General features: G+C 41.1%; 2 protein-coding genes across 4 annotated transcripts in view; one reads left to right on the plus strand and one right to left on the minus strand.

The window, feature by feature from the left end:
* LOC105494111 (2-oxoglutarate and iron dependent oxygenase domain containing 1) overlaps positions 1–9,034 on the plus strand; it is a 26,765-nt gene extending 17,731 nt beyond the window's left edge. For both annotated transcript variants that reach the window (XM_071084563.1, XM_071084564.1), the window contains exons 9-13: positions 2,054–2,133; positions 2,538–2,839; positions 7,046–7,168; positions 7,730–7,788; positions 8,269–9,034. In XM_071084563.1, the coding sequence (XP_070940664.1) occupies positions 2,054–2,133; positions 2,538–2,839; positions 7,046–7,168; positions 7,730–7,788; positions 8,269–8,430 (726 nt within the window). In that variant the 3' untranslated portion in view covers positions 8,431–9,034. The remainder of the gene's footprint in view (positions 1–2,053; positions 2,134–2,537; positions 2,840–7,045; positions 7,169–7,729; positions 7,789–8,268) is intronic.
* LOC105494062 (Bardet-Biedl syndrome 2) overlaps positions 8,636–17,479 on the minus strand; it is a 41,023-nt gene continuing 32,179 nt past the window's right edge. For both annotated transcript variants that reach the window (XM_011762169.3, XM_071084562.1), the window contains exon 17: positions 8,636–17,263. In XM_011762169.3, coding sequence (XP_011760471.1) covers positions 17,157–17,263 — 107 coding nt within the window. In that variant the 3' untranslated portion in view covers positions 8,636–17,156. The remainder of the gene's footprint in view (positions 17,264–17,479) is intronic.

Genomic DNA, 17,479 nt, shown 5'->3' on the forward strand with positions numbered 1-17,479 from the left:
CACTTTGGGAGGCCGAGGCGGGCGGATCACAAGGTCAGGAGATCGAGACCACGGTGAAACCCCGTCTCTACTAAAAATACAAAAAAAAAATTAGCCGGGCGCGGTTGTGGGCGCCTGTAGTCCCAGCTACTGAGGAGGCTGAGGCAGGAGAATGGCGTGAACCCGGGAGGCGGAGCTTGCAGTGAGCTGAGATCCGGCCACTGCACTCCAGCCTGGGCGACAGAGCAAGACTCCGTCTCAAAAAAAAAAAAAAAAAAAAAAAAAGAATCCCTTGGGTATTCCTCAGTTCTCTAGAATCTTAAAGACACACACACACACACAAGCTTCCACCCTGAAAAGGAGTTGTGTGTAGTTACCTTTCTATTCATCTAATATGGTGCTTCTTATTACTTTTAAAAATAGATTACTAATAGAGCAATATCTGTTGATGAACGTTTGACAGTGATGAGGCAGCTTGTTATAGTAGAAAGAGATTAGAAATCAGAAGACTGGCTGGGCGCAGTGACTCACGCTGTAAACCCGAGGTGGGCAGATCATCTGAGGTCAGGAGTTCAAGACCAGCCTGGCCAACATTGTGATACCCCATCTCTACTAAAAAAAAAAAAAAAAAAAAAAAAAATTAGCCGGGCATGGTGGCATGTACCTGTAATCCCAGCTACTCAGAACACTGAGACAGGAGAATCACTTGAACCTAGGAGGCAGAGGTTGCAGTGAGCTGAGATTGTGCCATTGCACTCCAGCCTGGGTGATGGAGCAAGACTCCGTCTCAAAAGAAAAAAAAAGAAAAGAAATCAGAAGACCTATTCTCATGCCCTGGCTCTGGTTTTACTAACCTGGGCAGATCACTAAATCACTCTGGGTATTTATTTTGTCTTCAGTTAAACTGGGATTCATACCTGCCTTGTCTTTCTCACAGAGTTGTTGTGAAGGCCAATAAGATAACTTTTGCTGGCATGGCACTTTACAGTGGGTCCCATGGAACCATGGTCCCAAGAGCTATTCCTCCAAGAAAAAAGGTTGAGAGACTCTACATCCTGTCTCTCTCTAGGAATTTTATAGCTGACATTAGCATATTAAGATTTTGAGAAGTATTATAGTAAATAAACTGAATACCCTATTCAATTGAGTTTACCTAAACCATGCTATGGGATCTTTCCTTTTTCACACATTTATAACGGATAGGACTGCTTGGGAAACTGCATTAAACAAATAAATGGAAAGCCTCTTGTGGAGAATATTTTAATAGATTAACCAGCTTCCTTGTGTCGTACTTAACTTTCTGAATTTAAAATGGTTATTAAATTAGGGGCCTAGAGAATCTGAATTGTTATACAGAGATTGTCATGGTAATGACCTTGATTGTAATGCAGTTTAATTTTTTTATCCTCACAACATCTTGTGAATTGTATTATGGTCTGTATTATGATCCTCATTTTATAAACGCAGCAGTTTGGGAGGTTGAGCAGATTGACGTAAGGTATATAACTACTTAAGAGAATGAGCCACAGTGGCACTCAGATCTCTTGACTAAAGCAAGCCGATGATGTATCCAGTCTTCACCCTGGCTTTACCACAGCAGGAGTAGGGGATCTTGTATGAAAGGAGTGAGAGCCGGCCAGGCGCGGTGGCTCTGGCCAACTCCCAACACTTTGGGAATCCAAAGGCGGATGGATCACCTGAGGGTCGGGAGTTCGAGACCAGCCTGACCAACATGGAGAAACCCCATCTCTACTAAAAATATAAAATTAGCCAGGCGTGGTGGTGCATGCCTGTAATCCCAGCTACTTGGGAGGCTGAGGCAGGAGAATCGCGTGAACCCAGGAGGTGGAGGTTGTGGTGGGCCAAGATCACGCCATTGCCCTCCAGCCTGGGCAACAAGAGCGAAACTCTGTCTCAAAAAAAAAAAAAAAGAAAAGAAAAGAAAGGAATGACAATCAACTGCGCCTTTTAGGAATTAGCCAGATTGGTGTTTGGCAGAGCTGCTGTACCTGCCAAACCAGTGTGGGGTAATAGGGAGATCTGCTGACTGCTGCTTTATCTGCTCATTTTCTAGCCTGAGAAATTCGCAAAAGTCTGTGAGGCCTTGGAGCATGGAGATGTGGAATGGAGTAGCCGAGGTCCCCCTAACAAAAGGTAGAACCCGTCATCTGAGATATTTGCTTCTACATTCAGCACCTATAACTTTTTTTTATAACTAGTAACATGACAAAAAGCCTAAAGGAAAAATACACTGAGGTGATGACAGGCAATTCATGAAAGAAAGTCAAATAACCAACAGGAAAAAATATACAATCATGCACCAAAGCTCACACCCAATAATAGGACACTTGCCCTAATGATGTTTTGTTCTCAGGGACATCCAGTAGCAGGATGTCCTAACCAAATCCTAAGAAAATCTCACTATTGTAATAACTTGTGCTTTAGTAAGCTGTGCCAAGATTTAGGAAGAGAGGTACAAAGCTAATGATCAGCTTTTATCCCATGAGTCATTTTACATCTGTGGCTCTGCTGAACAACTTGACATTGCTGTTTTTCAGGTTTTATGAGAAAGCTGAGGAGAGTAAGCTTCCTGAGATATTGAAGGAGTGCATGAAGTTATTTCGCTCTGAGGCACTATTCTTGCTGCTCTCCAACTTCACAGGCCTGAAGCTTCATTTCTTGGCCCCTTCGGAAGAAGAGATGAATGACAAAAAAGAGGAAGAAGCCACTGATAGCACTGAAGAAGGGACTAGCCATAGTCCTCCTGAGCCAGAGAATAATCAGACAGCCATCAGCAACAACAGCCAACAGAACAATGACCAGACAGACCCAGAGCCAGAGGAAAATGAAACAAAGAAAGGTAAGCTGTTGTTAGGATTTGTCCTCACTTACCATTAACCATTCACCATTCAAACATGTATTCATTCAACAAACATTTACTGAGCATCTACTGTGCCCTAAGCCCTATTTCGGGAGCTGAAGAACAAAACAGACAAGGTCTGTGGTCTTTGGGAGCTTACATTCTGGTAGAAGAAGACAGAGATTAAATATATATACAAACAACAAGAAAACGTCAAGTAATGATAAGTGCTATGCAAAACATTGTAATAGGGTTATATGACAAGAAATGACTGAGTAGGCCGGGCACCGTGGCTCACGCCTATAATCCCAGCACTTTAGGAGGCCGAGGCAGGCGGATCACCTGAGGCCAGGAGTTCGAGACCAGCCTGACCAACATGGCAAAACCCTGTCTCTACTAAAAATACAAAAAAAAAAAAAAAATTAGCCAGGCATGGTGGTGAACGCCTGTAATCCAAGCTACTCAGGAGGCTGCGGTGGAAGAATCACTTGAACCGGGGAGGAGGAGATTGCAGTGAGTCGAGATTGCACCATTGCACTCCAGCCTGAGCAACAGAGAGAGACTACAACTCAAAAAAAAAAAAAAAAAAAGAACGAAAGAAAAGAAAAAGAAATGACTGAGTAGCCTCTTAAATAGGTGATCTAGAAAAGCCTCTCTGAGGAGTGCCATTTAAACTCAGATCTGAATGTAACAGCCTAAGAAAACTTGCTTGAATTTGGACAAACAAGTAGAAGGAAATTATTACAAGTAGAAGTTTAATCATCTGCAACCAATATGGAGAAGAGAGAAATACAAGAAATTTAAGAGGTAACACTCCTGTGAAAATACTGGCACCATTAACCAAGTAGCGACAAATTCAGCTTAGATGTTTCAGCACTTATTACTATGTCAGATGAGAATATCTGTCACCCAGTTTACCATTCCCTGCTTCCACTCAGATTTCTTGAAAACCCTGTGCAGTTAGGAGAGCAAAGACAAGGGGTGGATACTTGGGGAAACAAAATCAGTGGTTTGAGATGCTAACTGAAAGCAACATAACTCATTCTGTGGCCTTCCAAAACCGACTGACCAGTCACTTTGGCCACTGCAGATATTTAGAAAAACCAGACCCAGGTGGCTTTTTCTGTGCTATTTTAATACACAAGGTAGCCTTTCTTTGAAAGATTAGTTTTCCGTGTTAATTGATACTGGCATTTATGCCCAGACCCTAAGAGGAACCAGACTCAGTATCCATGGAGTCTCAAAGGGATTTTTTAAAAACTTTATCCACTTCTGTTTGATTTTGTTTTGTTTTTTGAGACAGGGTCTTGCACTGTCACCCAGGCTGGAGTGCAGTGGCGCAGTCACAGCTCACTGCAGCCTTGACCTGGGCTAAAGCGATCCTCCTGCCTCAGTAATCCCAGGTAGCTGGGATCACAGGCATGTGCCACCACACCCAGCTAATTTTCTTGATTTTTTTTTTTTTTTTTTTTTTGTAAAGATGGGATCTTGCCATGTTGCCCAGACTGGTCTCGAACCCCTAGACTCAAGTAATCCTCCCATCTTGTCCTGCCAAAGTGCGGGGATTATGAGCGTGAGCCATCACACCTGGCCAAAACTTGTCCAGCTCTATTCCTTTTTTGGTTTCATTTTTATGGGAACCTGCAACTTAGGATAAAATCTATATGGGCAGCCAAAAGATGCTTTATTCCATTGTTGAGCATCTACTGTATACAAGAGGCCTTGGGCCAAAGCAGAGTAGGGAATACAAAAGTGAATGAGAAACGTCACTGATTACAAAGTTTACCATCTTGAAGCTATAAATCTTGGCAAAAACTATCAAATTGCTGAGCATATGATAGCAGTGCTAAACATTGGCATAGATGGGGCACATCTAGTGAGATAACATTACAGACCTGATAACTTTAAGATGTTTTTAAAAAACTAACACGTCAATTTCAGAATGTTTAGAAAACAAGCAAAAGGAAAATAATCATCTATAAGTGGCTATATTAGCATTTGGAATATATCCTTTCACTGTTTTTTTTTTTTTTTTGCTATGTAGACATATACATGTATGCACATATGGGGGGTATATTTTTACACATGTATTTTTAATGTAATAAATAATGATTATTGATATAATGATATTGATTAATGATATGATTTTAATATAATAAACAGAACATATATATTGTTCTGTAATCTTTTTTCCACATAATAGTTCATAAACCTCTTTCTCATCCTTTTACATCCTTTATAACGATAGAACAGGTTTATACACCCTCCTCACTTAGGAAACCCTTCCACCAAAGCAGTTTTTTGGATTTTTGTTTGTTTGTTTGTTTGTTTGAGATGGTCTTGCAACAGCCAGGCTGGAGTGCAGTGGTGTGATCTCGGCTCACTGCAACCTCCGCCTTCCAGGTTCAAGCAATTCTGCCTCAGCCTCCCGAGTAGCTGGGACTATAGGTGTGTACCACCACGCCCAGCTGATTTTTTGTATTTTTAGTAGCGGTGGGGTTTCACCATGTTAACCAGAATGGTCTCAATCTCCTGACCTCATGATCCGCCCACCCTGGCCTCCCAAAGTGCTGGGATTACAGGAGTGAGCCACCACGCCCTGCCCACCAAAGCAGTTTTACATGTATCTGCTTTCCAACATAGCATTTCTAGATTTTATTTCAAGAATGTATGCCACAACTGAAAGTTTTGAAAAACACCCTTCTCTAGTATAATTTTTAATGCCTGCAATCTATTGGAGCAGATGACCTTAACCAGTCCTGTGTTGAGCATTTAGATTTTTTCCAGTTCTTCACTGTCATAACAAACGATGCAACCATTGTGTCTTCAGAATGCTTCTCAGAAGTATGGTGATACATCAAAGACTGCTCAAAATTTTAAGGCAGTTGCCAAATTGCCCTCCCCAAAACTTGTGTCAGTCTGCACTCTCACCAGCATTGTACATGATGATGATTTCATTCTTCCTAGCAAACTTGTATTTTCTTTTCCAACTTGCTTATTCTTTAGGTGAAAATGGCATTTGCCTATCATTGACTAATGGTGCATGGTTGTATATTTTTCTCTATATTGGTTACTTGATTTTTTTTCATGAGTTGCCTGTCATTACCTCAGTGTATTTTCCTTTGGGATTTTTGTCATTTTATCAGTTATAAAAAAAAAAAGTTACATATAGGAGTATTAACCTTTTTTTTTTTTCTGAGGTAGAATCTTGCTCTGTCACCCAGGCTGGAGTACAGTGGCGTGATACCAGCTCACTGCAACCTCTGCTTCCCAGGTTCAAGCGATTCTTATGCCTCAGCCTCCTAAGTAGCTGGGATTACAGGCACACGCCACCATGCCCAGCTACTATTTTCGTATTTTTTAGTAGAAACGGGGTTTTGCCATATTGGCCAGGCTGGTCTTGAACTCCTGACCTCAGGTGATCTGCCTGCCTCAGAGGAGTATTAACCTTCTGTTTAACAGGTTGTAATAGTTTATTTTTTAATTTTGTTCAGCATGGTTTAAATTTTATAAAATATTTTAGTAATCAGGTCTATCTTTGCCTTTCCTGGTTTCTACTTTAGGTAATAACATGCTGAGAAATCGCTAAGGTTAGATAAAATAATAATCATGGTTTTTTTTATATATATATTTTTTGCAACTAGACTTCTTTTCCATCTGAAATTTATTATTATAGAGAGAAATCAAACTTCAACTTTTTTTTTTTTTGTGAGATGGAGTTTTGCTCTTGTTGCCCAGGCTGGAGTGCAATGGCACAATTTCAGCTCACCACAACCTCTGCCTCCTGGGTTCAAGCAATCCTCCTGCCTTAGCCTCCCGGGTAGCTGGGATTACAGGCATGCACCACCACGCCTGGCTAATTTTATATTTGTAGTAGAGTCAGGTTTTCTCCATGTTGGTCAGGCTGGTCTCGAACTTCTGACCTCAGGTGATCCGCCTGCCTCGGCCTCCCAAAGTGCTGGGATTACAGACATAAGCCACCGTGCCCAGCCCAAAATTCAACTTTTTTACCCCAAAATAGAGCTGGTAATTTCTGACAATCTTTTATAAGGCTGGATTGGTAGAATAGCACTTCAATCAAAGGTTTGAAAGGAATGGTTTCCCTGTATTGCAGTATCATTCCTAATTATCATTCCCTTACAATCTAACAGTTCTATCAAGGTTATTTTTTAAAGTTGCTCATCCTTCTTTTTTCTTCCTTCTTAGAATCAAGTGTCCCCACATGCCAAGGGGAACTGAGGCGTTGGAAGACCGGTCACTACACTTTAATTCATGACCATAGCAAGGCTGAATTTGCCCTAGACTTAATTCTCTACTGTGGCTGTGAAGGTAAGAGAGTGGAAAGCAAACAGTGAATTATTCCCCATAGGAGGGGCAGTCTCTTCTGAGGGACCCTTTCCAGCTGAACCAATTCATAAGTAATTTGCCTAGTTCAGAATCTCAGATCACGGGATCTCAAAGTCGAAGGGATTTTAGGGGTCATGAGTTCCAGTCTCCCAGTTCAAAATAGGATTTATATCTGTGACTAGGGAATGGGGAGATGGACCATGCCATAATTTTCCCTTAAGTGTGCTCCCAGATCTATAGATTTTATGTAATTGCCTTTCTGGGAAAATATTTAGCATTTAATTCTCTCTTAATTTTCTTATTCAAAGTTTTTTGAAATAAGTCTGCATTTCAGTTCAACTGTCTCAGGAAATTAGGCATTTAGGGGAAGGGAATCCATGACAAACTAGATGATAATAAGTTCAAGCTCATAAGTCATAGAACCAGTTACTGCTGAACTCCCAGATTGCCCACTGTTAAGCAGCATGGGATCAGTGATTTAAACAGATGATGCAACTCTTGCAATGAGGGCTTTCTGAATGCTATTTGTTTTTCTCTTGTAAGGCTGGGAGCCAGAATATGGTGGTTTTACTTCTTACATTGCCAAAGGTGAAGATGAAGAGGTAAGTTTCTTCTGATAGCAAACTATCCTTTTTAGTTATTCAGAATGCTTTCATTTTTCAAAGACCCAATTTTTATGACCTTTTACCAATATCTTTAGCTAATAAATCTGTTGGTCTGCCAGGCAATGGTTCTAATTTCTAGTAGAAAATACTCAACATGGAATAAAGATGCTAAAGGATACTCAGTAAGTATTTATTTTACCCTCCTGAGAAATTCCAAATTAAGAGCCTTGTGCATTGCCACAAATCTTACAATGTATAAGAAATAAATGTAATAGGTAAGTACCTTTCTAGGTATATGCTGGAATAAGGCTTGTTGGAAAATGGCTTGACAGCCACCCCTAGTAAAGGTTCATTCAGAGGACCCCTCTATCCCCAGATTAAGTGCTTGGTATGGAAACCATCTGTTCCATGGTTAATCATCCAAGAGTTGAGAATAAGTTCTATGTTCTGATGTGTCATTGTATTTTTCTTTTTCAGCTGCTAACAGTGAATCCAGAAAACAATTCTTTGGCATTGGTCTACAGAGATAGAGAGACTCTGAAATTTGTCAAGCATATTAACCACCGAAGCCTGGAACAAAAGAAAACCTTCCCAAACAGAACAGGTTTCTGGGACTTTTCATTCATATATTATGAATGACAGCACTGGACAAAGCTGAACAAAAACGTGACCCTTCGTCAGTACTGGGAAGTCTGGAAGAGCTAAGCATGGAGTCAAGGAGAGCTACATGGTAGCTTGCCTGACAGTGTTCTTAAAACTGGTTGTCTTTTACTAGGACTCATAATGACTGTCCTCAACCAAGACCTTGAGCTTGGAGCTACATACTTATCTCTTGATTTAAAAAAAAAAAAAAAAAAAAAAAAGTTGGCTTTTTTAAAACATTGAGTCCTTCTTTTTCCATATTGGCTTCTTCAGTGAATTTTTAACTTCAATCTTTTTTTTTATTGAGGTAAAATATTTATAACATAAAATTGACCAGCTTACCCATTTTTAAATATGCAATTCAGTGGATTAAGTACATTCCCCTTGTCCAGCCATCACCATCATCCATCACCAGAACTTTTCCATCTTCCCAAATTCTGTGCCCATTGAACAATAACTCCCCACCCCCCTTCCCCTAGCAACAGCCATACTTTTTGTCTCTGTCATCAACTTCACTACTCATATTTCTCATATAAGTGGAATCATTCAGTATTTGTCCTTTTGTAACTGGTTTCACTTAGCATAAAGTCTTTATGATTCATCCATGTTTCCAGCGTTTCGGTTTTTTTAGAAAAACTCGTAAGTTATTGCAGCCAGGCATGGTGGCTCATGCCTGTGATCCCAGCACTTTGGGAGGCCAAGGCAGGCGGATCACCTGAGGTCGGGAGTTCAAGACCAGCCTGACCAACATGGAGAAATCCCGTCTCTACTAAAAATACAAAATTAGCTGGGGTTGGTGGCACATTCCTGTAATCCCAGCGACTCAGAAGACTGGGGCAGGAGAATTGCTTGAACCCAGGAGGCAGAGGTTGCAGTGAGCCAAGATTGTGCCATTACACTCCAGCCTGGGCAACAAGAGTGAAACTCTGCCTCAAAAAAAAGAAGGGAAAAAAAAATGATTGCAGATTTTGTTCTTCTCAATCATGCTGGTTTAGAAAATTACAGAGCCTTACATCCTGATCATGCTGGGCCTTAGAATTCTGACACAGTGAGTCATCACATTTCCTCCCACTGCCTGTGGCCTTGTTCCACCATGACTCTCACAGGACAGTGTAGGCTTAGACAATGTGTAGTATTACTCCTTTGGAAAGGGTTTGGCCTACCATCACATGCCCCAAGAAACTTCTGGTTGGTAAAGAAGATAGGCTGCTTATTGCCATGTGTAGTCACTTCCAAGTGCCCACTGTCTTTCCATCCTGGAGTTTTGCTCTGTCGCCCAGGCTGGAGTGCATTCGCGCGATCTCCGCTCACTGCAAGCTCCGCCGCCTCCCGGGTTCACGCCATTCTCCTGCCTCAGCCTCCCTAGAAGCTGGGACTACAGGCGCCCGCCACCATGCCCGGCTAATTTTTTTGTATTTTTAGTAGAGACGGGGTTTCACCGTGTTCACCAGGATGGTCTCCATCTCCTGACCTCGTGATCCACCCGCCTCAGCCTCCCAAAGTGCTGGGATTACAGGCGTGAGCCACCGCGCCCGGCCTGCTTTTTATTTTAAGAGATGGAATGCTAAAAAGCCACATCAGAATGCCAAGAGGCTGTGCATCTTGTTAATTTTTTTCTTGAACTGTTCCAGGGAGTTATATCATAATTACCTATGTGTGGGTATGCATGGGTGGATGAAAGATGCTGTTCTCATTCCATCCCAACACAGTCTCCTTCCTTTCTCTTTTTTACATTTATTTTTAGCTTCTGCAGTAGCATTTAGTGTGGGTTTTACTAATTAATAGAAAAAGCACTGGGCCTTTAAACTTCTTAACCACTCTTCTCTTTCATCTCCTAAAACTTTGAATATTCATTCTTTCCTGAAGTTTGCATTTAAATGAAAATGAGTTTCGCTTTGTTTTTTAGGTTTAGTTTCAAAAAGGTTTAATTCTGTACCCCAGCCAGTTACGAAATGTTTTAGCAGGTATGCCCTTGATATGGAGATTTATTTATTTATATATATTTTTAATTTTTATATTTATGTAAATATATTTATATATTTTACGCATGCAATATTAGTTCTATTAGTACTAATATTAGTACTGTTATAAAACACTAATTTTTAAATGATGAGATAAAAAGAAATATCTAGAACTAGTTCTAACATTGTCTTCCCTTATGCATATGGTAACGAACCATTTTACACCATACTATTTTGGAGACCACAATTTTGTGTGTGCGTGTTTGAGACGGAGTCTCACTCTGTGGCCCAGGCTGGAGTACAGTGGCATGATCTCGGCTCAGTGTGACCTCTGCCTCCTGGGTTCAAGCAATTCTGCCTCAGCCTCCTGAGTAGCTGGGATTACAGGCACCCACCTCCACACCCAGCTAATTTTTTAAAATTTTTAGTAGAGACTGGATTTCACCCTGTTGGCCAGGCTGGAGACCACAATTTTTTAACCATAGTGTAGCAGCACTCAAGTGGGACTGCGAATACTTTGTTACTAATGGTTTATGTCACAGCTTGCCTTTTCTATGTTCCAGCTGACTGAAGGTCATCTCACTTGCCTTCTGTTGTGTTTTCATGAGTGAGGAGAAAGGGTGTCAGTGGCATAACTTCAGGAAGAGCCAGGGAAAAGTACTTAGGTAGGTGACACTGTCATGTATGCCAACCTTGGAAAATAGTTTGAGACTTATGGCTGTAGGTACCATCCAAGGCCAATTTTCCAATTATGGAAAGCCAAATCTAAATCTTAGAATACCTCACAAATGTTAAAAATGTGCTTGTTAGTGTCTCCTTTATCTCAGTGTGTTTATAATCTGTCAACACACCATCTTTTATACACTACAAAAAGGGACTCGGGTGTCTGAGGGGAGAGAATCCCTAAGAGCCCAACTCTGATGTTGCTATCAGTTACATCATCTACAGCAGCACCTCTTAGACTGTGAAGGATGGTATAACTTACAGATTGTGTTTCTGCACTGAAGACACACAGTGATAGCGAAGCTTGTTTTCCTTATAGTACTTCATTTTGCATCTTGATTACTTTTTAGGGCCTGGGGCCAATGTCAACAACTGTTAGGTAGCAAAAGAAGAATTAGAACATGGGCATCTTTGTTTATACCTCTTTCAGATAAAAGCTATGATATTCACCTATAAAATACATGGTTTCTCTCTTTATTCTTAATAGTGAGTCTCCAATTCTTATAACTCCCATTTTTATCCCCAAAGAAAATAGCTCCATGGGCCCGGCACAGTGGCTCACACCTGTAATCCCAGCACTTTGGGGGGCCCCAAGGTTGGCAGATTACCTGAAGTCAGGAGTTGGGAGACCAGCCTGGCCAACATGGTGAAACCCTATCTCTACTAAAAATACAAAAATTAGCTGGGCATGCTGGTGCATGCCTGTAATCCTAGGTACTTGGGAGGCTGAGGCAGGAGAATCGCTTGAACCAAGTAGGCAGAGGTTGCAGTGAGCCGAGATTGCACCACTGCCCTCCAGCCTGGGCAACAGAACGAGAATCCGTCTCAAAAAAAACAGCTTTCTGTTTTTTCAGACTTTATTATATAAATAATACATGCTCATTGGGAGGTAATAACATGTAATAATCTAAAGATCACCTGAAATCCCACCATCCTATGACAGCCACTGGTAGCTTTGTCATTTTTCAACTTGGCTAGACTGAACTACATTTCCCAACTCTCTTCCCTATGTCTCAGGTTAGGATGAGCCACAAATTCCTATGCCAGATCTGCAGGGTCCAATGCAGCAGCCCTTGAGTAGCTGGCACACCTTGCTGGTGTGAACCACACCTGTGCCTGGGCCTGCAACCACTCCACCTTCCCCTGGATGGATCTTCCTTCAGCTCCTCTGCAAAGGGTCTGTTTCAGCAGAATGCCCACACCATCAAGGTCAGAAGCAACAAAAATGGACAGATTTTAGCATCCTCATGGGCTCTAGCCCATGCCTGTGGGTTGCAGTTTGTTCTCCCCAACTCCACATCTTTTCTGACTACCTGCCCTATGGCCTTCAAGCTCCAGCACTGGACAGGAAGAGAACAGCCTTACAGAGACTACTTCACTACTTCTTTTTATGTTAACCATACTGGAAATGAGGAACATTTTCACAAAACTTGTGAACATATTTGCATAAATAAAACGTCTAAGGAAGTACCCTACAAATAACATTAGTCCTTAATTTTAAGGATGTGGAAAATGAAGGTTCCAAGAAAAATAATCTGTTAGTTTTGAACTAGGCTTGTCTACTGTTTAAAGATTCCTCTCAAAATTCCACCAAAGTGTGGGTTTCTTCCCCCACAGAACACCCCTCACCCAAAAAAAAAAAAAAAAAAAAATCAAAGCTTGGGTTACCTCTCCTAGACCAGTATTTTTTTTTCTTTATTATTATGATTATTATTATTTTGGGATCGAGTCTCCCTCTGTCACCCAGGCTGGAGTGCAGTGGTGTGATCTGAACTCACTGTAACCTCTGCCTCCCAGGTTCAAGCAATTCTCGGATTACAGGTGCCTAACACCACACTGGCTAATTTTCGTATTTTTAGTAGAGATGGGATTTCACTATGTTGGCCAGGCTGGTCTCAAACCCCTGACCTCAAGTGACCCACCCACCTCAGCCTCCCAAAGTTCTGGCAGTTATTTCTTGAATAAGTTTTGGGGTACATTATCTCGTCAACACCGTGACATACTTACCACTACTAAACAAGGAGGAAGCGCAAACCCTGTTGAAAAGGTCCTGGGTTGAGGAGATCTAGTGAAATGATGCCAGAGGAGAGCTCTCCAGCCTGCATGGAACTGGGTGTCCTGATGATTCTCTTCTGATGCAAAATCAGTCCACAAAGACAATTTAAAAATGACTTGGGAACTGTCCATGTGACATCACTTTTAGGAAAAGCAGATTCTGTACTGTACAGATCACAAGATGACTCCGGAGCTAGAGCATAGAGTGTGGGCAGGGGCCAGATGGAAAAAAGGCAAAATGCGAAACACCAGGCTGTAATGGGTGTCTTACTGTACTTGAGTTTCCAAATGAAATTGGAGGTAATTTAGTTCTATAATGACAGGACTGTGCATTGGCAGATCTGTAACTGCTAATTATAAAATTTGAAACATTAATAACAATGTTGAAAATCATTCCTGTAAAACACTTCTAGGGTTGCATAATAGTTTTAAAGTTCCTAGTTCTTTGATTTCTGAAGCTGCTGACAGGCGTATTGAGGACAGATAATCCCAAGCAGAGCGGCAGATGCTATTCTATGCTCAAGGCATTAGCTCAGCACTAGGGCGAGGGTGATGCTGGTTAAGATGCAGACACCATTCTTGCTTAACAGGGGATTAAGATTTAGGTAAAGAATTTAATAAGGGTTAAGGAGTAGACATGGGAGAGGAAAGGTCACCTAAGGAGAGAGCATTTGAGTGGGGCCTTGAGGTACTGGATAGGCAGTCATGGTGGGAAATAATAAAAATTACACTCTTAAAAATCCTCAGAACCTGAATTATGGTACTGAAAGCTTTCTCTCAGATATCAAAATCCTCAAAGTCAGCTTTAAATGACAGCTCAGTGCTCACTTAAAGCTTCAATATAATTCAGCAGTGAAATACCACTTTGCCGTAGCTTCTAGAAGTATTCAGATTCTATCAGGATAGAAACATATGGCAACAAAATAGAGAAATTGCTGATAAACTCATTTCTCCTTGTCCAGTTTTTCCTCATTCCTAAGCTGAACAGGATGAGTTCTAAGTGGGGGAAAAAAAGGCAGTTGCATGTTTTATGAATGTTTTCACTTCAGCCAGTCTTTACTTGCTTGGGAAGTTTGGAGTTGAAGAGGCCCTGACTATTTGGTTCCAACACCTCCTTCACACCAGGGCTTACCCAGCTGTGGGACCCTGTACAGGACACTCTGTCTTGGAGCTCAGAGCCTCATCTGTGAAATAGACACTGCCATCAACAGGATCAAATTACTGTGAAAATAACCTATAAATCAGAACAACTTAAGATGTCTTGCTGCAGGTCAATGCCTTCTAGCCTGGCCATGAGTATTTTTAGGTCTAAGAAGGAAGTTTTTTGGCTTAAGAACAACAGAGTGACCTTTGATGAGATTATGTTACTAGACTCCCTAAAAATGAATGGCATCATATAATTTAAAACTAGCACCAACTAGAGATTTTAATCTCAAATGGTATAAATTAGACTATGGTTAAAACAAAGACTCAACAGTAGGACTCAAGTTTTGTCTTGAGTCACTAGACAGGTCACACAGGTCACTAACTCTGTGACCTGAAAAGGAGGTTATCTATGCCTCAGTTTCCTCCTCTGTGAGGCAGATTTATTTATTTATTTATTTATTGGAGACGGAGTCTCCTCTGTCACCCAGGCTAGAGTGCAGAGGCACGATCTCGGCTCACTGCAACCTCCATGTGAGGCAGATTTACGATGATACTTTACTATTTTGGAGACTGAAAATAATACAGTATATGTGGATTATCTCTTGAGTTTACAGGTTGAAAATGGAAAACAAAAGTATTAGCATATTCTCATAATTAGGACTCCATAAGGCTTACATTTCAGATACAGGAGGGCCGATCCTAAAGTGGCCACATCAAAATCAGTAAAATTAATGTATACTAACCTCAGGGAAATGCACCACTTCCACTAAACTGCTTATGAATGCTATTAAGATATTAAAACTAACTGAAGTTTCACTCATTAAACCAGTCCTGAAATCTCCGTTAGGGCAAAATTTTTCCTAAAGAAGAGACTGCTAGCTGTTGGCACAAATACCAGCGTTCTCACAGGCACACAGCTAGATTCCATCTCCCGGCCTCCCCTGCAGATGTGGTCACGTGATTCGATGGAATTCCGAGTGGAAATGATAGTGTGCTACTTTCAGACCACACTTTTAAAAGAAGCCATGTTTTCCTCTTACTCTCTTCTACCAGCTTAGCTATACGGTCATGCTCCACTTAACAACAGGGATACAGTCTGAGAAACGCATCGTTAGGCTATTTTGTCATCATGCGAACACCGTACAGTGTGCACTTAAACACACCTAGATGGTATAGCCTACTCAACACCTAGGCTATATGGTATAGCCTGTTGTTCCTAGGCTACAAATCTGTACAGCATGGTACTATACTGAATACCGTAGGCAACTGTAACATAATGCTAAGTATTTGTGTAATTACACATAGCTAAACACAAAGGTACAGTAAAAATACAGTATTATAATCTTATGGTGACCTAAACTTCATTATCTGGCACATGGCTGTAAATAACCACAAGGCCCTATGACAGCCCTTGTCAAATAGTGTTCCAAGTGAGATAATAAAGCCCCACTGTCCTAAGACCTCCCTCCACTGTATGTACTGAATGTGAAACTAGTCACCCAAACCTTTTTCCTTAGGCTTATTCCTTTAGGGAACTCAGGTAGAAAAGTTTGTCGTAGGGGATGACAGAGCCACATGATTAAAGGAACCTGGGTCCCTGCATAACTATGGAGATATCCTTAGAGAACAAATGAAAAATGAGTCATTATGATTTTGACGTCTATTTGTTACAGCAGCAAACATTACCCCAACAAAGTGATCACTCTAAATTGACTCTTCCTTAATGTAAATTTGTTGTTTGCACCCACCTTTCGGTGATTAACAAGCACACAAATCCAAATATCCACTTTTTTTTTTTTGAGACAGTTTCGCTCTTGTCACCCAGGCTGGAATGCAGTGGTGCGATCTTGCTCACTGCAACCTCTGCCTGCCGGGTTCAAGCAATTCTCCTACCTCAGCCTCCTGCATAGCTGGGATTATAGGTGTCCACCACCAAACCTGGCTAATTTTTTGTATTTTGAGTAGAGACCGGGTTTCATCATGTTGGCCAGGCTGGTCTCAAACTCCTGACCTCAGGGGATCCACCCGCCTTGGCCTCCCAAAGTGCTAGGATTACAGGTGTGAGCCACTGCGCTCAGCCCAAACATCCTTTTTTTTTTTTTTTTTTTGAGACAGGAGTCTTGCTCTGTCACCCAGACTGGAGTGCAGTGGTATGATCTCGGCTCACTACAACCTCCGCCACCTGGGTTCAAGCAATTCTCCTGCCTCAGACTCCCAGGCAGCTTGGACTACAGGTTAGTGCCACCACACCCGGCTACTTTTTTGTATTTTTAGTGGAGACGGGGTTTCACTGTGTTAGCCAGAATGGTCTCATCTCCTGACCTTATGATCCGCCCGCCCTGGCCTCCCAAAGTGCTGGATTACAGGCATGAGCCCTGCACCCAGTGCACATTTTTGTTTTTCTCTACAAAATACAAATGGGCAATTCTGATTTGGTGGTGATTTTATAATCAATCAACACAAAGTTTAACATCTTTACCTTTTAATTAAAAAGTAGATAATCAATTTGAAAAGTACAAATTCAGTTACAATTTCAAGAAAAAATATGTATTTATATACCATAAATAAGCAAAAATTGGACTCTGAAGCCCTAATACTTCAAAAGCATTCATCCTATTCCATACAAACCTAGTATTATTCAGCAACAGTACTACTGATTTTAAAATAGAAAGTGAATCTATCTTCACAAGTAGTTCTCTGTCTTTAATTTATACAACTCACCAAGGTTATTTTCATTCTTAGCACCTAGGGTTCACCAGGGTATGATCCAAAGCAAACCAGCATAGGTTTTTAACAGAAAATCTTTGCCAAGAACTTCAAGACCTGTATTTTCCTCTCCTATGAAGAAGCTGTCCCCACTCGCATGATTCTGAACAGTGTGTTGATGTTATTACTTCGAATTGCATCCCGACAAGCAGTGATCACCTGATTCTTTGGTTTTCCAACTGCATGAGAAGAAACATCAGGAACCAAAAGATTGTTAGATGTGAAATTATAAAATTAGAGGCCAGTTTTAAAACAACATAAAACCAGGAGGGAAAATAGTTATATGTGAAATATAACTAATTTATCTTACCATTCTCTAAAAAAGATAACTTGGTGAGGGAATTTATTGAAAAAACTGACTTAAAGACTGTCTCAAACCTAGAAACCAACAGTCG

Source organism: Macaca nemestrina, chromosome 18 (assembly GCF_043159975.1).
Source record: "Macaca nemestrina isolate mMacNem1 chromosome 18, mMacNem.hap1, whole genome shotgun sequence".
NCBI classification, from domain to species: domain Eukaryota; kingdom Metazoa; phylum Chordata; class Mammalia; order Primates; family Cercopithecidae; genus Macaca; species Macaca nemestrina.